Here is a 27,796-nt window from a genome sequence, read left to right as displayed (position 1 = left end):
ACAGTCTTAAAAACGTGTTAACGTACTGTACCCTAAATCATTCTGCATGCTGTTCCGGTCGACCATCATCTGGTGAGCATGTGTAGCCAATTTTCGTCATACCCAATCAACTGCATTGTCGTTGTTATTTTCCAAAAATGAACTTTAAAGGTTTGTGCATTCATTACGGCAATTTGGCATTGGAAAACATATTCAAGGATTCGTTTAATTGTTAACGCTCAGCTACAAATAACACTATATTGCCCAAACATTTACTGAATGGATTACAAGATAAAAGGTTATACTTTTATTATAAACTTCTCTGATTAGCAATAATAACATATTTAAACAGTTTCTGAAAGAAAGAAAAAGCAAATGATTATTTGAATTAGTCATGGTAGAAGGAGAAATAAAACATGTGTACACTTTAAACAATGAATCCAAAACATAAATGTTGTCAACATGTTCTCGTACATGCATATCAATATTTGATTGTCACTACGAATCATACCAATCCGATTAAGCCTTTTATACAATGAAAACAATAAAAACATATATTGTTAAATCTTAACTTAATCCATCAAGCTATTTTCAAAATTTATACTGTATTCTATCTCGATTGTTTTGCTACAGAAAACTAATGGTATCAGATACTTTTGACCAGTAGATGGATGAGCAGCAGCATGATACTTTTGTTACAAAAAAGTACCTAAAAAAATCAAAAATCTGTTTTCAATCTATCCTGATTTTAAACAATGCATGCTTAAATCATTATTTGTTTGTGGCGTCTTCTCAAACCTTTGGAAACCTTTCTGCTGTTCTGACCAACTGATGCAGGATATATTTAAGAATGTCTGGATTAAAATGTTAAACAGAAGTATGGTTCACTACAATAGATAGTTATCAATATCAGAATATGAAAAACAACCAACAAGAACGTTCTTTCAAAAAATAAAAATAAAACATCACATAAATGAATCAAGCGATTGGTATTGCAGATGTAGTGTGAATATCGTTATATACTTTTAACATTAGAAGAAAAGGCATCAGTAACCACAGATATGTTTAAGTTTGTTAAATTGTAGGAATATAAACCAAATATATATAATAATGACATCTGATAATCTACATCTAAATTATACATGCTAAGATGATTTTTTAGGCTTAGCTTAGTTCAACCATATAAATAAACACGCTACATTGTGTTTAAAACTTAGTACACTGATTTGCCTTTATATGAAATTTACGGGCTATCCAAATCTAACAATGAATGATTTAAGATGAATATTATATTTTATAGTTCATAGTATGACATGATGTATAAGTGTTACTTTGTTAATTATCTAACCAATCGTGTATGATAATTTTAAGGTTTCTTTATAGTAATAAGTGATAAACACTTTTGTCTTTGTGTGAGTTTTTTTCGTTATGATGTCTTTGTGATAGCCTACTTGTACATTTATATACATACATGCATACGATTTTTTACATACGAAACAAATCTTGATTTTCATATAGAACAATATTTCAAGGGACTACTTGCGAATATACTTTACAATATAATCCAAATATGAAAGGATTAGTAATGGCTCTAAAATAATGTACACATAACAATACTTTTCAATGGTTAATAACACACGCAATTTGACGATGGCATTAAAAATAAACTAGCAAATTCAAATACACATATGGCAGTACCAGAAGAAGCTGAGCATGCTCAACGACATTGGCGTCATGAAATATGACTCTGATAATATAATAAACACATTCATTGTTAAAGCATGATGTTCAGCATTTACTTTAAGAATAAAAGCTACACAAAGAGAGATAAGTACACAATAGGTGCACATTACGTAAGAACATTCAACCTCATTGCGTATTGCTTTCTTCGTTAAGTTTATAAAACTCCAAAGAATATCGTAAAATCGGCGTCAATATAGACAAAACGTGTTAATCTGGGTATTTGTCATGTATAAAGCTTTTATTAGTATGAAGGTACTTTCTGCTAATAGTATGGGCACCTGATGCCGTCACGTTATTTCATAGTTATTTGATATACACGTAAAAATCAAACGTTGATAACATAAAGTGGACATTTGGATGTCCACGTAATACTTTCTTAATTCATTGATTTAAAAAGGGCACTAACGTTTCTCAGTCTATCATACAGTTTGTAAACCAATACAACTCTTTGAAGGATATGATACCATGCTTGTCCTTGTAGTTTCCCTTACATCATTAACGATGATTTTCTTCAAAAACTTATAAAATAGTTAAATAATCGATTTTTAAGTAAACAAACCTTAATAAAAAAACAGCCCATCCCCGTAGCTTTAAGGATATCGCTCATGATTTTGTAAAATGCAATTTAAGGAATGACGAAATAAGGTGTGTCAAAGTACTAGGAGTGTTAAAGCTAAAATACTGACGGCTTAAATTCTTTAACAAATGTTATCCTTATGAGCTCTTGTGTGCGTGTATGTTCCTTGACTCTACCGGCGTGGGATCGCTCTCTATTTACACCAGAACATTTGTTTACACTCTAATAAGTGTTTGTGTCATTTCGTTCAGTATCAAAGAGTGAAATAGTTATAATACAATTGTTTTCAGATGCAATAGCGGGAAAACAAAATTTAATGCCAAAACATTATTGAGTCCCTTTATACGCTTTGAACAGCTCCTGTGCAACTATGACATTAACAAAAATATTGACACCGATTTCATTTATAAATCACATCACTTAAAATGATGGCAAATACGACAAAGAGCGATATGTTCTATGACATTAGAAAAACTGTAGTCATTAGAAAATTATAATTAATAAGATAATGTGAATAAACAACAACCGTTTTTAAAGTTCGATAAGAATCAGCAAAAATGAATTTACATTAACTTTTAAAAAGCTCTGTTCTCCAAAGTTGTTGACTGGCTTTAAACAGTACACTTAATAAAGGCTTTTTAAATAGTTCATAGATCACTAGAGAATGCACCATGAAATAGAAAAATACTTAAGGACAAGTATGTACAAAGCTGAATAATTTTTTTTACTGAATATGCTGTGTTAGTAACTGGATATAAAATATATGCTTTACGGTTCGTGATTTGTATCATAATTTATAAAACATATTGAAAATAAGAACTTAACACAACATAACAAAATAAGTTTGTACAATGTCATCATTACACTCTGAATGTTTCTTAGCAACTTTAAATTCGACGAACCTCACAGTCTTCCCGTTTCTTCGTTGAAATTGGCGTATACATCGAAAGAACTTAGATACTCAGAAACACATCCGTGACAGAAGCTAAATTGTTCCTGAAAACACACAAACATTATCATGGGCACAAAAACGCAGACTTTGTCCTTTCAACTACAGCACAATTATAGAATGACTATAACGGAAATTATTTGAGAAATAATTTACCTGGTTCGGGATCGCTAACCTCCTCATGGTTTTGACCTTCCTAACAGAGTTAAGCACACTGACTTCGTGTTCCACGGCCATCTTGTGGAGAAGCAACGAAACGACACAGAATAGACCGCTTTTGCCCGCACCATCTCTGTGTTATTGACATGTAGATTTCAAGCAATACTTACAATTAAATATTTGGCGTTATGCATAGTAAAAAAATATTCCATTTGTCACGGACAATCAATTGTAATGATCTAAACCTAGATGCCGAATGATAACACTTTTTTAGATGTTTTACTTCAATCTGAGGATAACGCTAAGCATTTCCTGTCATATATCAAATAACATCGATAATAAAAATAGCTATTGGATACATTAAGACATCTTTTTTTCTAGAACGATATTGCACCTATTGATAATATTCATTTAAGTTGATATTCAACGACGTATCCAACAATTTTTCATATGTAAACCCAGCATTCACTACAAAAGGTAATTAATCAGTACTCACAAGCAATGGACCAAGATCGGCCCGTCACCTGACTGTCTTGTGACATTCTCTATCACGTTCAGAAATGAGAGAAAGTTTGTAGTTGACCTTGGAATGTTGTTCGTTTCATCCCAGTCGGTATATTGAAGATGTGGAATGGTTCGTTCAGTGCTCGTCTGGAGAAGTTAGTACGTATTAACACATTGACATTTATGATCGATATTGTTCGTGAGGGAAAATAGTTGCCACTAGTACCTTAGTGCAAGCACACTTGCAAAATTTCAGATTGAATATGTGTCTCATGCACAAATTGTTTAACAGACATAATCTAAACACACATTTTTTAAAATCGACTGCATTTCAATTCCGTTGCAAGGACATGGTTAAAATTAATAAGAATTTCTGTAAAGTCTACTATACTCATACTTGAAGGGGAAGGGACATGTTCAAATTCAGTAGTTTATGGATATATTTTTATTGTATTGATTCCTAGAATTATCTAATTATCTAATTTTATTACCCCTACCCCTTTGTGTTGAATTGTCAATGTTCGCTCTGCGTAGAACGTTTTCTTTTCCTCTCTTGAGCAGCTGACTTGAAACGTTCCCTGTTTCAAAACTTCTTGGTTTGCCGCTGGGTAATATATGCCGATATTCTGTGTAGATAATCTGATTTAGTATAGTGGTCGGAGAACAAATCGAGTATACATGGTAATGTATTGAGTTGTTAGAAGCTTCATTTTGGTAAGACAATTCTTTACTTGAATCATGTAACAGTTTGATAGATGGTCTTTGGTCAGGACGAAATTGTTAATCCAAGGTTTGGAATGTTATTTGATGAACTAACTATTAATTAATTTATCATTTCTTCGGTACCTGGTACAGCTGGTACATTTCCCGGACGTTGATTCCGACGGTAATTATATATTTTCTAAAACCAATTTACAATAAGAACGTTACCTTTTGTTTGTCCATATCAGCTTCGAAGCTGACGATACATGAACAGCTCTCTTGGACAACAAGCGTCAAAAAGTCGATTACTGTCTCTGGAAGTGGAGTCTGTGCTACCAGGTAACGTTTCTTGACTCTAAAGCTCTGTAAAACACAAACCAATGAAAATAATGAAAACATATTACGACCAATGAGATTGGTTCTTGTTCTGGAACAGGTCATCTGATTTACACGATGTGGGAAAACTCGTTAAAGTATGAATATACTTAATAAATATTAAGTCAATCCTTCTAAAGTACACTTCTATGTTTTCGTAAAACTAAAACAGCAGCGACAAAGCACAGTCTTGAACAAAAAACGATTTTGAATTATTTTGTCCACATGATATAAAGGGTTAAATATCAACAATATTGCATCACATGCAGACAATGGAAAAAATAATTAAAGTATATAGTAGGTTGCTATATGTAACGTTAACGACTATGCACTTCTTATTTAATTTTAGAAATTCAAACTAAGAACTATGAATATGCTTACGTGAATGTATACAGCATTGATGTAGTCTGCAGCCCCAGGTTTGAGGTGCAGGTAAAGTCTTGGTCTGTTTTCGTTACCTAAGAAAAAGCAACACTATCAAAAAATAAATAGTCATAAAGAAATTAACAACTGACAGGGACTGTACCTTCTTTTTTTACTCCATTTGTCTCCGTATATAAAGCCAATAACACTGGAGACGTTAAAATACATAAGTTTAATACTTCATCGATTTCCATAAGAATATTCAAAATATTTTTACCACAAGCACATTTATTGTGAAAGTCATTTTGGCATGTCTGCAATATTTACCCGGAATATCTGCATTTGCTCTGTTTTTACTCAGGTGCTGCTTATTGCACTCAACTGCTATTGCTTCGTCTTTAGTTCGTTTTTCGACAGTGTGTTGAAGTCGCTGAAAATAAAACAAATGTAATTCACGCAAACACACTATATTTCATTTGCAGTCTACCCAAAAACGATACTTTACATGGAATGCATATGTGTGTACAGCACATCTTGTTTTGGTATAAACATCAAATACAAAAGTTAACGCAGTTGCCATGTCCAGTTTTTTAAATACAATATTGTTTTGATGTTGTAAATATTTGATACGATAATCTACCTGAAATAGAAGTGCTGAGATTATACAGTTTAATTTTAAATTGTTTAATGCTTTCTGTGCATTATGGTCAGCACACTATTTTTCACAGGGCTAATGACATCAAAGGCTATACTTGTTCATTTACGTTTTCCTGAACCTGAAGACAACCTAAAGACTCCCTTATTGTACATGTTCCCGTTCAAGGCATCCACTCAAGTTTCTTTATTTAAAATGCTACATGGTATACACGGACAGTAAACCTTTTGGATGACAGACGAACTATACTACTTATCAACAGAATGCTCAAGGATACCCACCTTAAACTGACTATTCAGTTCTTGTGAAGTGTGTTTTTTCATGAACTGGTCGAAGTTCTCTCCTTTGATTTGTTTGCAGTCGAAGGTCAACGAGTAAACCACAGCTGTGTGCAGAAACTGATACTGCTCCTGTAACGAGATATTGAAAGTGCTACGAGTCAATATCATTTGAATACAACGCCTGGATGCATAGACGAAAGGATACTTGATACGTACCGATGGTTTTTATATTTATTTGGTAAACGAAAATACTTACTTAGCTCAAATACACACTTTTGAATTAAATTTCAAATAAATATAATGCCGACATGCTATTATGTACATGTCATCAAACATGCGGTTTTAAGTATTAATATATGCTCACAAATATCAAGGAAACTCGGAAGAGAACGCGCACCAAGCAAACGAACATTTTGGAAAACTATATGCTACTTTGAGCAACAATTAGTCGTATTTGTATGGTTAAATTTTATTATAGTGCTCCGCATTGAATCACAGAATACATGAGCAAATATTTATCAAAATATAATCCTGATTTAAAGTAATAGTTAGGTTATGCTTTGTTGTCGGACGGTGATGCTGCAATTGTTTGATTGTAATAGCATTAGCCAATCTAATCAATGATTAAACCTCATCCTAAAATCTCACCACTGTCTGAACCATATTCGGCCTGTTCAGGCGCATTTTGTGGACACATCCCGCGATATCAATGGCTCGTTCCGCCTCACCTTCTTTTGTGAGGATGTCCAGAGCAATGTATGTGCCTGTTCTGCCGACACCAGCACTGTAATGATTACATACATAATTTACTGAGTGGCATCAAATACATTTTAACTAGGTTATTCAGAACACCTACATTTGATGATTACCGACATATTTCATTTACTCTTTTAAGTGTACATTCTCACTTGTTCATTAAAAAGTGAAGCCCTTTTAAAATACTGTGTTCCAGGAAGTACAGTATTAATTTGACACCATCTTGAAACATTTATTGACCAAAGTTGTAACTTTATAACAGTAATTTTGTTGCATTTCTTCTCACTTTAGACGATATAATACGTTATTTTATGTTTTAAATGTTTTAATATAAATCAATCATTCAAATAATCTCAACCCTATTCATGTGCCATTAGAAGAAAAAGAGTATACTCTACAGAAGGTGCTGAGCGTTTCTGTACCATAGATCTTGAATAATATTAAATGGAAATTGCACAAACCTGCAATGCACAACTGTTGGTCCATTTAGAGTATTCGGCGTACTCAGAACCCTCTGTCGGAACTCTATCATCGCAGTTACATCGTCGGGTATCGCTTTGTCAGGCCAACACGTGAAGTGTAGATGGTGCAACGTCCTTTCTTCGGTCCCCTGTAGACACATGGATTGTATTGTATGCATTATGTATGTATACTATTTTGATTTCAATGAATGCACAGACAGAAACCAGGCTAATTTCTCCTGAATGTTTTGACCATTCCAATTGCTATTCAACACATCTTTGCATGGATGATAACCGGATGTAGTTTTGTGTCTTTAAAATCTTTCAAATTTCTTCACGTTCTTTGTTTCAATTATAATGGGTTGTAACATATTAATTATGTCAATTAGTACGATGCTGTTGCTTTTGCATGATAAACAAGGTTTCACCTTCAAAGTTTATTTTGCAATACATTTAGTTGTATTGATTTTTTGCTGGCCTTGCCCATAAGGTAAAATATCTGAACAATCGAAAACATTTATTTATATACGGAAATATCTACTGGCGATATTCAATTACCATGTTAACGTATTCGCATTGTTTAGTTTACAATTTACAACATGTTTCGTTCAATATGCACGTACTGCTTGGGGCATCATCAAACAGTCAATGATTTGAACAAGGAATATTGCATAAAAATGTTTTCATATTACCGCCATGGGCATGTTATGTTATGTCTATAGTCATTCAAATCACTCGATGCATTTAAAGATATTTGCTTCGCTAAGAACTGTCAAATTGCCTACATACGTTTGTTTTATGTTAGCTTTTATAACATGTTTACGGCATTTTTACATAAAAAATTGCAGCGCCTCCGTGAGAAATATGTATTTCTAATAATGTATAGAGTTGACCAAACTTTTATTTCGAGGAGAGGATACTTGACAATTGAGTGTCCTCCAACCGTTACGAATGAACCTTGCTAAACATCTGGTTCAATAGAGTTTCACCAAGAACTTCAATGAATTTAGGGATTCCGACCCTATCTACAGACGATGAAATACAGAGTACCTAATGCAAAAAAACATTTCAAACATGTGCAAAGCCTGTCATTCAGGTAATCCAAAGTTTATTATGTTAATAAGGCTTTCCACGTACTGTGTTTTCAATTGCGGGATTTAAACTGTTGGGAGTATGTTGTTGTTGTTGTTGTGTTTTTTTTTGTTTCCGGGGGGGGGGGAGGGGGGTTGAAAGTAGGCAGTGAAAATAGTAATGTTCAGTGAGTGAAATGTACTGCATCCAGTCACAATGAGGCGCAAATTGTGATCGTGTCAGTTTACTGTGTGGTAAAACTGCTAAAATTTTGTACAAGAAGTAAAGATAGAAATAATTTCAAAAGAAAATATTATCTCATTCTTAAATTGATTAAATCAGGTGCGTGTCATAACATTTTAAACAATTCATACGAACACTTTTAACATGAATTGTAACTAAATCTAGCAGAGCAAAATTATATGGCTTAATCTTATGCCATGGCCATGTCACAAAAGGCTTCTGTTACAATGAGCGGTTTGTAATTTGTCTTTTTAAACCCGGAAGAATAAATATCGGCTTGCCTTCAAGCTGCTTAAATTTAAAGTATGCTAGTTTACAATGAGCTCGCTGAAGCATTGCGGACAATATTAACAGTAAACCTTTATAAATTCGATAGCCCTTTGCAAAATGCTTCTAGCTGACGATAAATACTATTAATGAAATAAATTAAGTCCTATCAGAAGTCTGGTTATTCATAAACGTGTCTTAAATGTGAAACTAATCGTTTTTGTATAAGATGATATTTCGCATGATACTCTCTACTTTCAACCTTTACGTTAATGTACTCGACAACCATTGCAAACAAACAAGAGACCAAAAATGGGTTGGATTGTACGTTTTAACCATAAAACTTTAATAAACCTAATAATAAACCTTAATAAAACTTTATTTAACGCTACAATTCTTCTTCAAACAATGAATAGATCAGAATCGATTTAATCAAGACTCAACACCAACTGAGTAGAAATATGTTTTGAAAAGCATGAACTTTCTTAGTTCAGTTTCTTACCATGGTCATCGTTAAGGCTCGCCTTGTAAACTCAGCATACTCATCCTCTGAGCGGCTCTCCACCTTTATTTCACCATACATCTTACTGGCCCCAGGGTTTGGCCAGTATTGCTCACATTTAGGGGACTGAATTAGCACACCAAAAATCGATGATATCTCTACGTTGAAATTTCAAACCAATAAGTATTTTAAATAGAATAGTTTGCAGTTTACCAGAACAGGACTACGATGAGATCCAAACTCTACACTGATCACTGAAGTTTCTTATAATGTACATTTAGAAAAATAAATAATCAGAAAGGAACAAAATGTATCTAATTTGACTGTTTTAATAACCTTTTTCACTCAATTATCAGCACGACGTCGTTCCAAAATCGTGCGAACTGTAGCCTTAGTATGTCTTTAAAAGTTCCATGGTTATAACGTTTTTTTTGTATCAAATTGTATACAGTGACTGAATCTTATGATTACCATAAATGATCAATGTTTATTTGCACTTACTCCATGTTCAATGAGATTGGTAACCATAACAATTTTCTCAACCCTTTGTTGCCAAATCATTTTCCAGAACAAGCTGAAATCGTCCAGTTGTTGGGACATTGGACCTGGAATGGAAATATGCCATAACGCAAATTTTTATATATTGTTAAAATACTTATATTGATAGTGTGTTACCAACGATAGTACATAAATGGCTAAAATACTGTTTAAATTATTAAATAACCGTTAAAACGGACGCACTCTGAATGTTTCTTGCTGTCGTTCAGTTTAAATCTAATAATTTAATGGACTCAAATGGCTTTTAATACATTTTGTTTTATTTTCTGTTTGATAAATTCAATCCTTTCCAATATTTCGGGTTGAAAGATTTTTATACCGATTGCACCATGTTCATGGTACAGTATCACTATCATACTTTGGATATAAGTATAGTATACACCAAATATATACTTCAATTCAAATAATTGCTTTTTAAGTCTGTCAATTGCATTCAAATTTTCTGCTGTATTTACAAACGCAGTACATTGAATTGCATGCACTTTAATAATGACATTCTATCTAACAAAATAACCTTATTCCGTGAGTATCACATGTCATTTTACTTCTTACCTAATGTGGCGATGTACTGCTTCGGCTTTTTATACCCCTGAAATAGGTTTACAAACACGCGTTGATTATAGTCTATTTACTTTTCTTTTTTCAAACATTAGAAACGATGACACTGTGTAAATAGAACCTCCCTGTAGAATAAAACATGTAAGAAGGAAGTGTAAAATTACCATTTTCTATTTACAGAGGCCCAATATAGCACGTAAAAAAAACAAAAACGGAAAAAAGGAATCTAAAGATTTCAACCGTTTTACAAAACAATTAAGCAGGCTCGATCGTTGTTTTCAGTAAAGTGTTCCATGAATATTTTGCTGCAGAAATCATCGCATCGCACAATTACCGTAGATTTAATAAGTTGCCTTAGATTCTGCTTTAAGATTATCAAAACATTGAAAGTAAGAGCGCCGAGGAGCGAACACAAATGGTTGTGGTTGTTTTTCAGAAGAATAAGAGGCATACCTCACGGATTATAAAAGTCAAACTTATGGGCCTTATTGTGCTTATTGTCAACGACAATATGAGTCCCAAGTTGCATTTGGATATTTTGAACTGTGATCGATTCATGGCCAAGTTTAAACTTTTACAGCAGACGACTCCAATGACACCAAGGCCATGACAATACTTCTTTTCGTTTTCCAAAAACAGACGACCTTATAAAGTTATATTTAGAACGGCATAGCTACATACGTCAATAAAGCTGGCATTTATGTAGTCTGATCCACCATCTCCCGTAACCTTGACCCTTGAATCATCGTCTAAAGGTAGCAAAGAAAAACTAAAAATAAGTCAAGTCTTGTTTTTCAATCCAATATTTAATATTTGTAAATGAGTCTAATTACGAGAAACAAAGGAAAATACACATTTAGTTTCATTAACTTTAACAGCAAAGATCAAAACGTCATGAATAGCTACTTTTTGTACGGTTAAACTAGACACAAACAAGATGAGATAACAATGATGATCACTTACATGGATAAATGCCTTTGTATCGATTCTTACTCATGTTCTCCCTCTTCTGCGATTCCACATACGGCTTCACAAGACCGAGTGAAAACTTCTGTTAACAAGGGTAAACAAGGGTAGCATAAACTCACATGTGTTACTATAACAAACAGGGAGCGAGTTTAAATCCTTTAGTTGTGTTTGTATGTCACATTCTTAAATGTATTCGCTATAATTAATAAAAAAAGCGTTGAACAAATTTCAAAAATGTACTAATAAATGATACTAAGAACCATGGTTATACGATTGTTCGTGGCATTTACCTCAAATTCTTCACTTAACGCACCATGAGACTTTCCATCCACATACTTGACAAGTTGTCCAATTGGTATTTTTGACTTATAACTTGATAATTCAGGCTCATTGTAATACATCTGATCATTTTTGGAAGAAATAACAAGATCCCCATTGCTCTCTTCAACTACAAAACACAATGCACTTAATTATTGAAAATATGAAGGCCATATCACATCACGTATGATTGCAATAGTAAACAACAATCACGTTCAATAAAATCATACAAATGTTTTTTCTGCGACCGATTTTCTTTTGATAAAGTGTAAGATGTTTCTTAGATTAGTCTACATTTTTGTAAAATTGAAGACCAACTGCCTGACTGAAAATATTTGTAGCTAAACTGTCACTGACAGCCTGACAAATAACTTACTCCATCTTTAACCTTAGTGTTCGAATTCATTTCAACCTCAAATGTAAAAGAAAGCTTTTAAAAGGTTACCTTTATCCAGGTCAATCTCGTCTTTAGATGCATTTACAACATGTGTAGATGAATGATTCTTAGTGGAAGTGAGGTTGCTTGCTGACGGTCGGATAACAGTTTGTTTTGATTTTGTTGATTGTCTCTTGATCTGACCCTCGTTGTAGTATGTACGTTCGTTTGCTGATGCTATAAATAAATTAAATCTTTCTTCAATTAACGTCGGCTTATTTAAACAAAAAATAAGCAATCAATTTATTTTGTATGTAACGAAAGGGACGATCGATGAAAAGTCACGGCATTTCGTTTAAAAACAGCACGGTAGTACAGATAATTTCATATTTAAGACTATTCATCCGAAGTGTTAGAATTAATTGTATGTGTACGTACATTTCTTCTCTCCGACGTCGGCAATGTTAGCTTGGAATGATGTATGACTATTTCTGATGCTTTTGTTAGAAGCAGGAAGACGAATAGATCTTAAAAAGATAAGCATTATCACATAACGGTGCAGCGAGTGGCTGCTTGTTTCAATTACGTATTACAATAAAAACATTATTGAAGCTTAAGGTTCTGCATAAGGTTCATTTTTGACGATTATAATTTGAAACGTAAGTTAATGCATGTTTACAGCAACTGGAAATAACTTTTTTGAAATACGCACCAAATATTTCAACTATTGAGTTCAACTTTGACAATAATATAACTGATAGCTTTATACCTTCGTCGGAAGAAGAATATTGCAACAGCGACGCCAATGATGACTACAACACCACCACTTACACCTCCCACAATAGCTGCTATTGGTGGGTTCGCTGTGTCTGGCTTCGTTTGTACTGGAATAAAATATTAAACAAGTATCAAAACAGAAATAATTTATTGAAATACAGACTACTAGTATTGCTTAATTTTAATACGGTCGTGCTGTACGACATAAACAAGGTATACTCGTAGTGTTGTTAAAAATGTATGTATATTATTATAATAAGGTTATTGAGGAATTTCAAAAGTTTTCAAACATAGGTCCGGAACTATTTTAACATATAACATATACATATACTTCAGATATACATTAACAATAAACAACCCCTTACCTGTACAATCTGCTTCTTCAAAGCCATCGATGCAGCCATTGTTACAGTGACCAATGTTGTTACAGCTCGTTCCTGTATCACTCTGTAGACAGTTTTCAGGGCATTTTCGTTCACATAAATTGCCGTAAAATTCTCCTGAGCAACCATTCAAACAATCGCCTGTACTTTGTTTGCATTTTGTTTCGAAACAAATAGAACTACATGGCTCGTTGCAATTATTACCATGGAATGTTTTGTTTGCACATGAGACACATATTCCTGAATCTTTCTGGCATGTTTCACAATTTGAATTGCATGGAAGATCACATTTGTTTCCCCAAAACTGTTCCGTGCAACCATTTGTACATTCACCTGTTGTAGAATTACACTGTCCATTCTTACAGTTGCTATTGCAGCTAATGCATGTTCCATTTTCATGGGGATAAAGGCCGTCGTTACAACTCAGACAATTTCCATCAGTTTTATTACATTTTAAACAATTTGCACCAATTGACGCACATCGTTTAGAACAATCGAGACTGTAAAAGCCATCGATGCAACCAGACGTACACTCAGTGCCACTATTGCAAACACCATCTTTGCAATTTTCTGGACATTTACAACACGCCCCGTTATCGTTATAGTACGTGTTGTTAATACATTCACTACAACTGATCCCGCTACAATATTGCGACTGACACTTACATTGTTTTACAGGATTTGCGTAGCCCTGTGCACATGACTCACATTTATCAGATCCACTTACACAGTCGCAGTTAGGAGGACATTGACATGTTGTTCCAGTGTTTCCATTGTTGCATGACATGCAGTGTAGTTTATCATTTTGTAGACATGTTGCGCATGTTGAATCACAAAGTGATGAACAATTGTCACCCGTGTATCGACTAACGCAACCATCTATGCATTTACCCACGTCCTTTAAACATTTCCCCCCGATGCAATTATTTGAGCAAAGTTTGTTACATGATTGTCCGTAAAAGCCCGGTTTGCATTGATCGCAACTATCGCCAGTAAAATTAGGAAGACATTTGCAGAAGCCGTTATTTCTATCACAGAACGATGACGAACAGCCAACATTGCATACCTTATCACAGTTTTCACCATATCTATTATCCGCACATGTATCACATGCCGTTCCTTTAAAATTAGAGCTACATGTACAGGTACCATTTTTTGAACAAAGTCTATTTTCACAACCCACGGAACACAATTCATTGCAGTATGTTCCATAATAGCTCGCCGAACATTCATTGCATTTATCACCTTGAAATTTTGAGATACATTCACAAGATCCATCTTCATTACAAACGACATTTTGACATCCAGGGGAACAAGGTGTTTGACAGAAGGTGTTTTTGTCATAGAATCCAGGTTTACATGAATCACATCCATTGCTTGTTGTACAGTGGCAGTTTTGGTAAAAACAGTCCATTGAGCAAGTTGCACCATATTTCCCTTGAATGCATTCACGACATGTGTTTCCGTCAAATCCTACTCTACATGGGCTACATGTTCCATCGTCATTACATTTCCCACTTTCACAACCAACAGAACAGTTCTTGCTGCAGTTACTAGATGTGTTATAATATGAATCTTTGCAACTTTGGCATGGGTTGCCCTTGTCTTGATCGCACGAATAACAGTTTCCAACACAGGGATTATGACATCTATGGCCCTTAATTCCGTCAACACAGCCATCAAAACAATAATTGTCCCCAATACCAGGCTGATATCCGCATCGTTCTTCCCCTCCCTTACAGCAAACACAAACAAAGACCGTAGCTAAAACGAATGTTTTTGAAATAATGTAATAGTATGCATAAATCACCATTTTTCCAAGCTTAGTATTTAAAACTTGACATATGTAGTTACATATGACGTACTTATTGAATGTTGAAAAGTTGACAGAATGAAGCGTTAGCATACCTGCTATGCACAGTCTTGAGACGCAGATAAGGGCAAGTATATACAATATCATTATGGTCTGGACGTGTATCATGGCTTTATCTGAAACAAAGAATTAATGTATTAAATTGGTCACTCTCATTGACTCGTATTTCTCGTATCTTTGCTTAAAACATTGAGCAAGACATCTTGCTCGATTTTTAGATAAAAAGAAATATTGATTCAAAGTCATGTATATTAATTTGCATAAAACTGTTCAGACAAACATAAACATATTATGTTTATAATTCTTATAACTTTTCTATTTGATAACAAACTGTGCATTTATTCACGACGTACTAGTTTTCAGGATGATATATACTTAAATATTGTTAATGAAAAACATCTTGTCAAATCTGTTTCATATCAATATAGTTTATTTTCGTTAAAACTATGAAATCCCTCATAAAATATCCACTACTGCATCCATTTCGACATCTCTAGTCAGAGAAAACTGCATGGCATCCAGTTTTAAATGTACATGACGTACCAGCAAACTACACTTTTATTTTCATAGTTGCCTTCCAGCAATCACACATTATAATTTACGTTAGTCAAAACAATTTGTATAAAAATATGCGAGCTTGCTCGATTCGTTCGCTCCGCAATTCTTATTCATTAAAAATATTACACAAAATGTTATAACTATAACTTGGTAAAAGAAATGTTGCTTTTGTTTGCTTAATAACTCGTTTGTTCTCTCAATAATTCATCAATAACAAATCTTACTTAAATTTCTTTAGATAATCCTTTATGTTATAATATTCCAGATACAACATAAATGTTTATGAAAAACGTTTCGTAATTTTAATATTGGTATGTATTGAGACATGGTAAAACAATATTAGATCAACGTATTCGATTGTTTTATGTTTTTAATTTATTTATATTACTAGAACGTGTTTAATGAAATGATAATTAAAGTGACACTGTTATTCAAAACCAATACATACACATGTATAACGTAAATAATTTTTGACTGATCAACCTTAAACTACTTACTAAATAATGCATTTTAGGAAATTATTATCTACTGATAACAAGAATGTAACCGTGAATTTAATAGCAAAAAGCGCAAAAATATTACATGATTGGTGAATGCTAAAAGATTTACTGTGGTCAACTATAATCTCATGAGGTAGAAATACCGTGTTTTATGATCATTTCTTTCAAATTAAACACGATATCCTTCATAAGAACCATTATTTTTGACACTTATTCATCCTATTTGGAAAATTAAATATTATTACTAATTGTGGTAAATCTTATTTGGGAGTAAGAGTGCATCTTTAAGCTTTATTTCTGATTGTTTGGGACGTACGCTAATTAAGTATAAGAATCACTTAAGGCATCCACTAGATCATGAGGTACTTATAAACGTCCCAATAAAACTATTTCACCTTACAATATGGTATAAAAATAAAATTATTACACAGCCATGCAATATTTCAAATAGAGATACATCTATCTAAGTCATGAAAAGCCCTAGTCACGCTGTCACATTTATGTCTTTCTCAAACAGGAAGACAATATCGCCGCAATAGTAAGTCGCTTGTACTAATTTGATGAGGGCATTTAGCCGCTTGCGATGGGCTCGGTGAATAGTAAACTGTAATATGATTAACCAATTTAAAAAATTTCAAACGCATACCTAAGGTTTATGAATAATCCTCCTTCTTTTGAATTTAAATGTGTTTCGTATGCTTTATAGCGTTATAAATGTACCTGTTAGATTTAAAAATGTTATGATTATATAAATTGCATTGTACAAAGGCATCGTTCTTAGGCGATGCACCATTTTTATCTTCGTTCACTAATATTGGCATACTTCCTGCTTTTATAAAAGTTTATTTGTAAGATATCAATGTGATATAAGATGTTTATAATTCTATATCCCTTCCAAAAAACCCATACAAAACATTTTTTACATAGTCCATTTTCTGGTAATCCTCAATGAACTATATAAACTCGTGTAAGTTTACTAAACAAAAGTTGTCAAGGTGAAGTTGCTTTTATGTAAAAGCCGATAAAATAATATTAAAGTATCGTTTGACTGAAATTAGAGAGGGGCAAATTTGAAAGTATGACCTGATTCTTAAGCCATGAATATTAATATTGAAGTGTATAAAGCATGCTTTATTTGATGCGATATTTGTATCGAAAACGACCTGCCTAATTATATTATATTAATTTATACCTAAAGCGCAAACAGCCTGCTAAACACATACCATAAAACGCCAACGGCCTACTATACACATACCATAAAGAGCCAACGACCTGCTAAACACATACCAAAAAGCGCCAACGGCCTGCTAAACACATACCATAAAGCACCAACGGTCTGCTAAACACATACCATAAAGCGCCAACGGGGTGCTTAACACATACCATAAAGCTCCAATGGCCTACTAAACACATACCATAAAGCTCCAACGGCATACCATAAAGCGCCAACGGCCTGCTAAACACATACCATAACGCGCCAACGACCTGCTAAACTCATACAATAAAGCGCCAACGACCTGCTAAACACATACAATAAAGCGCCAACGACCTGCTGAACTCATACAATAAAGCGCCAACGGCCTGCTAAACACATACCATAACGCGCCAACGACCTGCTAAACTCATACCATAAAGCGCCAACGACCTGCTAAACTCATACCATAAAGCGCCAACGACCTGCTGAACTCGTACCATAGAGCGTCAACGGCCTGCTAAACTCATACCATAAAGCGCCAACGACCTGCTAAACACATACAATAAAGCGCCAACGGCCTGCTAAACATATACCATAAAGCGCCAACGGCCTGCTAAACACATACCAAAAAGCGCCAACTGCCTGCTAAACACATACAATAAAGCGCCAACGACCTGCTAATCACATACAATAAAGCGCCAACGGCCTGCTAAACTCACATACCATAAAGCGCCAACGACCTGCTAAACACATACAATAAAGCGCCAACGGCCTGCTAATCACATACAATAAAGCGCCAACGGCCTGCTAAACTCATACCATAAAGCGTCAACGGCCTGCTAAACTCATACCATAAAGCGCCAACGACCTGCTAAACTCATACCATAAAGCGCCAACGACCTGCTAAACTCATACCATAAAACGCCAACGACCTGCTAAACACATACCATAACGCGCCAACGGCCTGCTAAACACATACCATAAAGCGCCAACGGCCTGCTAAACACATACAATAAAGCGCCAACGACCAGCTAAACACATGCAATAAAGCGCCAACGGCCTGTTAAACACATACAATAAAGCGCCAACGGCCTGCTAAACACATACCATAAAGCGCCAACGGCCTGCTTAACACATACAATAAAACGCCAACGACCTACTAAACACATACAATAAAACGCCAACGGCCTGCTAAACACATACCATAACGGCCAACGGCCTGCTAAACACATACCATAACGCGCCAACGGCCTGCTGAACACATACAATAAAACGCCAACGACCTACTAAACACATACAATAAAACGCCAACGGCCTGCTAAACACATACCATAACGCGCCAATGGCCTACTAAACACATGCCATAAAACGCCAACGGCCTACTAAACACATACAATAACACGCCAACGGCCTACTAAACACATACCATAAAACGCCAACGGGCTGCTTAACACATACCATAAAACGCCAACGGCCTACTAAACACATACAATAAAACGCCAACGGCCTACTAAACACATACAATAAAACGCCAACGGCCTACTAAACACATACCATAAAACGCCAACGGCCTGCTAAACACATACAATAAAGCGCCAACGGCCTGCTAAACACATACCATAAAACGCCAACGGCCTACTAAACACATACCATAAAACGCCAACGGCCTGCTAAACACATACCATAACGCACCAACGGCCTGCTTAACACATACCATAAAACGCCAACGACCTACTTAATACATACCATAAAGCACCAACGGCATGCTAAACACATACCATAAAGCGCCAACGGCATGCTAAACTCGTACCTTAAAGTGTCAACGGCCTGCTCAACACATACCATACAGCGCCAACGGCCTGCTAAACACATACCACAATGCGCCAAACGGCCTGCTAAACACATACCATTATGGCCGATACATGAATTGCCAACAGCCTCATACTTTCTCTTTCGATGGACGAACAGTAACGTTGTTCCTTATAGTACAATAATTGCCGTTTTATCTCTAACGAAGTATAGCTGAAATTCCAGCTTTTAACATTACGCAGTCATTTCGTTGTAATATATTTGATGCAAAGGACTTTTAACAAATGAGTTCCTTTTGTATACTGGATTACTCCTTATCCGAAACAAAACATATCGATATTTATCACCAATGAATCACGTTGATATACTTATAAATATGATTCATATCATTCATTTAAAATTAAATTGAAAGGTAATCATACTCATCTCACTTCCAAGTGCTCATATACTCTCGCATAGCATATGCATCTTTAATGGGACTCTATCTCACATTAGCAGACCCTATCGTAACTTTTGATTGACTATCTCGCACACTTGCATACTCGATTTTAATTTTAAATTGATTAACTCACACATAAGAATTCCCTATTGTTACTTTAAAGTGACTAACACATATCAGAATATACCATAACGCTAAGATATCTTGTCACATTTAAGCAGACTCTTTCTCCTACCTCAGCTAAGTAGATCCAATAATTTGACCATGCTAGAAATTCTTTTCTCCCACCTCAGATAAGTAGATCCAATAATTTAACCGTGCTAGATATTCTTATCTTGCCCACGGGCGAAGATAAAATGCCTGGATGGAACTCCTTTTTCATGGTCAACACATTGTAATTACCGCCCTTGTTGAAGACTGTCGTCTGTAGCATCAAGGAAATTTTGTCTTATGGTAATATTTAGAACGCTAATTAATTATTTCTCGCTTCAAATGTCACCATAAAACAGTTTTCACGCAACATTCAAGAAATAATGCTTCATTCTCCTTAGAACTATTTAAAAAGACCGATTTGACTATTAACATTAACTGGATCACTGCGCGCATATCCATGACAACCACGTGCTATCGCATATCCATACGCAATTATTTTCACTAAACAGAAAAGAGTTCCAGCAAAAAATACATTTTTACTTAAATTTGTTTAACTGAGGTGGGGGAAAAATCTACCATAGCCGCTCGTGTAAGATAGGTTCATCCCGACCCTCGCGCAGGGTGTTTTGCGGAAACCCGGTAAACCTCGTTTCCACAAAACACCCTACGCTCGGTTCGGAATTTACCTATCTTACACTCTCGGCCATGGAAGATACTTATAATCTAGCTCAAGGGCAAAGATGAAACAAGTACCCGTATTGAACTTCTTTTTTATTGTCATCACACAATTATGATCATGGAAACCTTGTCTTGTGGCAATATTTAGAATCCTAAGCAATTATTTCTCGCTTCAAATAGCACCATAAAAATGTTTTCACACTCCATTCAAGTAAAATGCTGCACTCTACTAAGAACTATTTCAAGACCGATTTGATTATTCACATAATCTGAATCACTGCGCGCATATCCATGACAACCACGAATTATCACATATCCATACGCACTTATTTCCACTACGCACGAAAGAGTTCCAGAAAAAAAATACATATTTAATTAATTTTGTATAACTGAGGTGGGGAAAAAAAGCATCCACCATAGCCGGTCGTGTAAGATAGGTTCATCCCAACCCTCGCGCAGGGGATTTTGCGGAAACTCGGTAAATCTCGTTTCCGCAAAACACTCTACCCTCGGGTAGGATTAAACCTATCTTACACTCTCGGCCATGGAAGATACTTAAAATCTAACTCTATAGGGACCCTCTCACACATAAGCATAATATATTTTACATGATCAGACTATATCACATTAGCATACTACATCCTTACTTGAATTGGACTAAATCACACATATGCATACACTATCCTAACTTTACAGGTACATACTCACACATAAGCACACTATCGCGACTTCAACGAGATCCGCTCACAAATAAGGCATACCCTATCCATGTTTTGAAAGTACCCTCTCATACATTAGCATTCTTTTTCAAAGCATTAAAGAGACCCCATAACATATAAGCATATTCTATTGTAATTTTAATGGGGCTGTTTAACACATTAACACAAATATCGTATCTTATATGATACTCTTTAATACATAAGAATGCTCTCTCTCAACTTAAATCCCTTCGTGAGGGTCGTTACATGGAGCTCCTGTATGAAAGTGCTATACACTGGTGTACGTTAAAGAACCAGTGTAGCTCTAAAGAAGCTTACATTCTGTCTGTGCACTATGCTCCAAAAAACTTAAATCTTATTGGAGCACTCGTCGAGTGGGCAGGGCCCGAGTGCGAGTATAAATAAGCTTTAACATTATCTTTAAACAGAGAGTGTATTAGGATAGTAATTTGACTATTTCTCTTATCTTAATACGTTTAAGGGCAAAAACGACATAAACACGTTCAGAGCTAGGGGCAATATCAATGACGTCATTTTCGTCATTGTCTTACGTTTGCCATTCCGATATCAAGTAATTATTATTTATGATGGATGTTAATCACAAAATAAAAAGAAGAAAATATCAGTGTTAGATTATTATTATCCTATATTCATATTGTTACCAATTGTGATCCGATAAGATGTGAGATCCTTTGAACAAGCATGTAAATAACATGTTTTATAGTTTATTATAATACAATTTCAAGTATCTGTCATGCATTTGTTAAACACTAAATGAATTTCAGGACTAATTTAGCAGTATCGAAGAATATCGAATATGGTAGACAACTCTCGCGTTAAGTTTCAATTTATAGCTAAACGTTAAAATACAATGTAGCCTGTGTATTTTTATTAATTTGATCATTGACGTTTCGTGTACTTTTTCAAACGCATTTGAAATAGTTATATCCAAAAACATTATGTCCTTGCCAACGGTCTATATGTCCTGAACGTGTATTGCTTTTGCCAACAATTTATAAGGTGAACGATGGGAATGAAACACCATCGTACTAATTTATGTGATGAAATAATTTAAAAAAAGTAAACGTATTTGAAAGCCCTTACGTCCGTCCGCACAAAAGACAAACACATGTTTGCGTGGGGCACGACTTATTTAATTTGGCACATGTTGGTGCATTGTGACACACACAAACGCATACAAAAAAAGCAAATACTCTACTTAAGTACTTGAACAACACGGTAAAGTTCGAACATACTGTTCAATTCTGTCTGAATCTACCGGCCCATCCGGCACATGCCCTGATCAAACATGCGCCTCTTTATTCTTACTAAAAGTGATATAGATTTGGTCATATATCCTTCATAGAAATGACAGCCGCCCACTAAAAACACCCGGAGGATGAAACGTGTTTACCGTAGCGATGCACGTAGGGCTTAACTAAAACAGATAAGCCCTAATTCATTCCTCGGAATATAGGAACTACGCAATCAATCCGGACATGCATGCATGTAAAAAACACACATATAAAACATGTATATAAATATCTTTTCGAAATTGAATGAAATCGACGTTCACTTTGATAAATCAAGCCTAGAGCTGATTTTCCCGCCGATATAACCCACCACCCTTGCTCGAATAACACGTGACCTTCACTCTTAAATGACCCGCGCATTTGCGCTAATAACACGTTAAGACATTCACGTATGTTTCCCGTATATATTGCAAAACTTGAAAACATATCCTTAATATATATTCACTAACAAAACTTAAAAGTACGGTTGTGCAACACGCTAAAACATTGTTTTACGGGAATGATCAAAATGCAATCTATAAGTGCTAATTAATACCATGCAAATGAAACATTTCATTTGACTGTCTACAGACTGGTTAAAGAACACTAATTTTACTATTAATATGAACAGTATGTCAATACGTTACATCCTTTCTGTATGTGGATGATGCGTATTTATTGGTAATGTTCGAAGATAATCAAACCGTAATAAAACAAAAGATTATTCACCGTATAAAATAAGAACCTTTGACAACGGTCAGTGAAAATGTAACAATTCGGAAGGGACAACCCTGTGTTTTTCTTCTTTTCATTTACACATGACAATAAAAACATGTTTTAACCGTATAAGACCATACGCTTCTTTCCATCTTTGAAGGCTTTGAAGCTCAATGGTTTGTGATTTTAAAAACTTGCTAAACATGCTTGGTCTCTTTTGGTTTACATTTTTATAGCATTTTGTACTTATACACGGAATTCCGCGACATCGCAAATATAGTGTTGACGTTCAAGTAATTTAATTGTTTAGCAACGTTACTTTTTTCGAATGTTGTTTACTTAATCGTGGAAATTAATCACATATATCTCGCGTGTAAATCGGTTAGTTAACTCTAGAAAATATAGGAAACTTATAAAGTGGTCTGTCACCACTTTACACACCACTTTACACATTGGTCTTCCATTACTGAAATGACAGCAAATCTAGCAAATGTAGAAGAAAATGTAATCTTTGAAAGCCCAAGTCTGTTACGAGCTGAAATGCATCACCCACGATGTGCACGAGTCTGCTTGGTGTATTACAACTTATACTTGCCCCCTTTTTTAGAACCCTAGATAAAATATCCATGGGTTGCTAAAATCCATTATACATTGGTTGCGAGGTAAACACTTATACCTAAATATAATTAAAATCATACTGATTTCGTACACTTCTTTTCTTCAGGTGGAGTGTTTAGTATATAAAAATGGTTTATTAAAAATATACACTTTCTCTTACACAATATCCCTAATTTAAATTGTTTTAATTGTACAAAATGGCGACAAAAAAACGGTTGACAAGCACAACAAGTGACGAATCTGTCGAAAAAAAAGGTTAGAACTAAATTCGGAAGAGACACTTCGATGCAACAAGAAATCTGGAAATGTGCTGAGGGGCTACCTTCAAGAAATGGTTAAAAATTAAGTGTTAAAAACAGTTAATTGTTAAACTGTTGTTGTTTTTCTTATTATTACATTTATTGACTGTGATACATCTTTCTTGTACAGTTATAATTTAATGTGACCTTACTGAGAAAATATATATGCTGTTAAACAATTTTATTTCTCTAAACTTTTTGTATTTTTAAAATATGATTTTGAGACAATATTTAAGCGTCACTGAATATATTCATAACAAATACATTATATCTTAATATAATCTCTCCGCCCCCCCCCCCCCCCCAGCTACTAACAGTGTAACTAATAATACCGGACTTTAAATTAAAATTATTAAATCTAGTATCTGGTATATTTGTGAATAAATTGAAGATAAATCTAGTTGATTTGAAGTGATATATGTATAGATATGTATACATTTATGTGTGTGAATTTAGTTTAGTAAAAGTCCATTAAATTATCAATGATGTAATTCTTAGATTTATTCTCACATTGGAGTAAAAATATCAACAACACATATAGTTTAACTTTTTATTATAAATATTCATAACGATTCAGTGGTGGGTCGTCGCTCGCCACCCCCCCCATCCCCCGCTAAAATTGTCGAAGTGAACTTTTCATATAGGTATGGTCAGGGGCCACTCTATGATAATGAGATATGGTCGACATAAGGACCTTCAGGCTCAATGTCTTGGTGACCTTAAGATAACCTTCAGCCTTAACCTTAAGTTTCCGATCAATATATGAAACGCTAAGGCCTAGAGACTTTGAACTTAGTAGAGATCCCTCAAACATGACCAGTACCCAAACTATTGTTATGGCAGTTTGCCAAAGGTCAAGGTCGTGGTGACCTTAAGCAGAAATCCGATTTCGTTCAGTAACTGAAGAATGCTTACATCCACGTACCTCAAACTTAATATTCTGATTTAATGCATCTGCTTTATTTTAGTCATGTTTCAAAAACATTAGCGACGTCTTTGATGCTTTGCATCAAAATACGTTTCAATGCAAGGCTTGTATGCTAAAAATAGGATTACGATGGCGTTACCTCGAAATTTTTCAAAGTTATAACTCAAAAATTTTAGGTCGACATCTGATCATACTAATGCGGTTACAATAATTACATTGAGTTACAAGAATGTTTTTCAAAAGTTTGAAAAAGGTGTTCTTTTCAATCTCAAATATCGGGCTACACAGTAATATTGGTTACACCCGGTTACATCGATGTATTCATTATGCTAGGTATATTTGCCTGTAACCCATGTAACCATAAAATGAACGAAAAAAACAACATCTGCATACAATGTTCCTATTGCATGCTTAATATATTCTTATTCTTTGTGAAACATAAAACAAAACTATCCTGATTCACAATGAAACAAGTCTGGCCTTAAGATTTTCTTATTTTTTAAATGTTGGAATGATTGTAATCATAGTGAATGTGATATGAATACTCATCGCAATTACAGATATAAAAAATCATGCCACTCTTTATCATTATCATAATTTCTACATAACATACCATAATAACTACCTTTATTGAGATAATCCACTGTTTATCCATATTTCAACATTTATTATGTATGCTGAAAGACGTTTTAGGTTCACGGTAAAATATGCATTGCCACATGAATAAAACATAATTACAATTAATTATTAAATGTGTCCATCAATGTTTAAACTTTCTAGAATAAATTGTACGAACAGTTTTGCTAATACTGCTTTTATATTTCATAATCAAGAAAATAGTCTTTCTAATGTATTTTACAGTAAGTAATTTTATGGTAGACTAACGTTGATTAAAGAGGCATCTTAGTCAAAATCAAATGTTACTTACTTCTATTAATTAAGAGATTCCAAATTTTGAATTTTATCCTTATTATAACAGTCAACATAACGCGTCAAAAATAAGTATATTATAAGGAGGCACTCACCGTAGTCTTAATCATAACAATCCGCATTCACGACTGTCATATTATATTCATATTTCTCAAACAGGAAGAAAAAATCCCAACCATTGTAAGTCCCATCCACCTCACACTATTTCGACAGTGGTATTTAGCCGCTTGCAATGGGCTGAATAGACCACTGAAACATGATACAACCATTTAAATATTTGTAAAGCGTACTCAAGGTTCATGAATATTCGCCGTTTTGAATTCAACTGTGCTTTTATGCGTTATAAAGCAAATTATATTATGTACCTGCAATATTTCATAATGCTAAATTGAAAGACTTATTTATCGCATTATAACCATTGTACTGTACAAATAAGTCGTTGCAATGAGTTTGTGTGGTTTGAGTTATTCGTTTATACAAGAAAGAGTGGAATACTTCCTGCTTCGATAATGATATTTTAATTTGAAACTATCCTTATATCGCTTAAGTTATTATTTACTTGTTCTACAAATATAACTATACAAATAATTGTCGTTTATGGTTTGTTTTAGCACTACACTGTTTACATTAGTTTACTAAAATTTACGTCGTTAAGATGAAAATGATGCTGTACGGTTCAATTTGTGCAATTTCGTTCTTAGACAAAGTTTCTGGCTTTAATTTACAATTTGTTCAGGACCGAAACACACTGACGATATTGTTAACAAACATCTTATTAAACAATGGATTTACTATGAATTATAGAACGTGCATTTATAAGTTTGTTTCGATATTCTTAAAAAGTGAACTACACATCGGCCAACGGTCTTTCATATTATCGTAAAAAAGATACATTATGATTAGTGTACAGAAATCTCATAAGCATGTCACCATGACCTACCTTGCCCATGTGACCATTATAATGGCGGACCATTTCCGGCTTGCTTTTGACCTGTCTGGCCGTCACTGCTGTAGTCAGTAGCTTTCATTATCCGTGGTCTAGGAAGGCGACCACGAGTACAGGGCCTTGCCTGTTATATACTCATTGGGCCGGTGCCGTGTTCTTTACCAAGGGTGGTATGGGTGTATTGCGTTTTAGTGTTTCTGAAATGAGTACATGAACATGAATTACACATATACAAATTAACCGATTTTTATATATATATAATAATCACAATGACTGAGTGATCCAGTAATTGATAACTGTCTGAAAAAAGTATCGATCAAAAACATACCTTGGTGCGTATAAACGTTTATCAAAGCAAGCAATGCCTTTACATAACATAACGTACATAACATATTTATTTCAATGTTAACATGTATAGCTTTTGCAATTCACACCGTTTCGAATTTATGTTTAATATCTCGAATGAGGTACCAATACGAGATATCTCACCTGTCACATAAGAATCCAGCTGAAAAAGCTGCTTAGCAAGGTCAAGGCTGCAGAAAAAGCTGTCATCACATGCTAGGCACGGTAGCATCGTGGAATTATTATGCCGAGTTTTGCCGTCTTGGACGGA

General features: G+C 34.5%; 1 protein-coding gene across 3 annotated transcripts; it reads right to left on the bottom strand.

Moving 5' to 3' along the window:
- Positions 1–273: 273 nt before the first annotated feature.
- Positions 274–26,488, bottom strand: LOC128205434 (multiple epidermal growth factor-like domains protein 10). 3 transcript variants are annotated; one of them, XM_052907055.1, is made up of 22 exons: positions 26,330–26,488; positions 15,435–15,515; positions 13,509–15,290; positions 13,136–13,250; positions 12,805–12,893; positions 12,436–12,603; positions 11,963–12,120; positions 11,667–11,754; positions 11,385–11,452; positions 10,698–10,734; positions 10,089–10,192; positions 9,588–9,713; positions 7,505–7,653; positions 6,936–7,071; positions 6,288–6,416; positions 5,679–5,781; positions 5,370–5,446; positions 4,842–4,976; positions 4,403–4,537; positions 3,904–4,058; positions 3,405–3,540; positions 274–3,295 (listed from the first exon to the last, which is right to left on the bottom strand). In XM_052907055.1, the coding sequence occupies exons 2-22, from the start codon at positions 15,505–15,507 to the stop codon at positions 3,203–3,205; spliced, it is 4,056 nt and encodes a 1,351-aa protein (XP_052763015.1). In that variant the 5' UTR covers positions 15,508–15,515; positions 26,330–26,488; the 3' UTR covers positions 274–3,202. The 3 variants fall into 3 exon arrangements, with proteins under 3 accessions (XP_052763015.1, XP_052763013.1, XP_052763014.1); XM_052907053.1 differs by lacking the exon at positions 26,330–26,488 and adding an exon at positions 26,233–26,316; XM_052907054.1 differs by lacking the exon at positions 26,330–26,488 and adding an exon at positions 26,233–26,315 and having other exon boundaries at positions 4,409–4,537.
- Between the last annotated feature and the right edge of the window lie 1,308 nt (positions 26,489–27,796).

Source organism: Mya arenaria, chromosome 10, assembly GCF_026914265.1.
Source record: "Mya arenaria isolate MELC-2E11 chromosome 10, ASM2691426v1".
NCBI lineage: Eukaryota > Metazoa > Mollusca > Bivalvia > Myida > Myidae > Mya > Mya arenaria.
The sequence above is the reverse complement of the archived record's forward strand: the minus strand, read 5'-3'. Positions and strand labels throughout refer to the sequence as shown.

What these genes read in the sequence shown, in the direction of transcription:
- LOC128205434 (XM_052907053.1), bottom strand. Translation starts at nt 26,290, where the DNA reads ATGTTGACTGTTATAATAAGGATAAAATTCAAAATTTGGAATCTCTTA. An exon ending in CGTTAAGTGAAGAATTTGAG is followed by an intron (nt 11,755 to 11,962) that starts GTAAATGCCACG and finishes CCTTGTTAACAG; the next exon opens with AAGTTTTCACTCGGTCTTGT. An exon ending in ATACAAAGGCATTTATCCAT is followed by an intron (nt 11,453 to 11,666) that starts GTAAGTGATCAT and finishes TGCTACCTTTAG; the next exon opens with ACGATGATTCAAGGGTCAAG.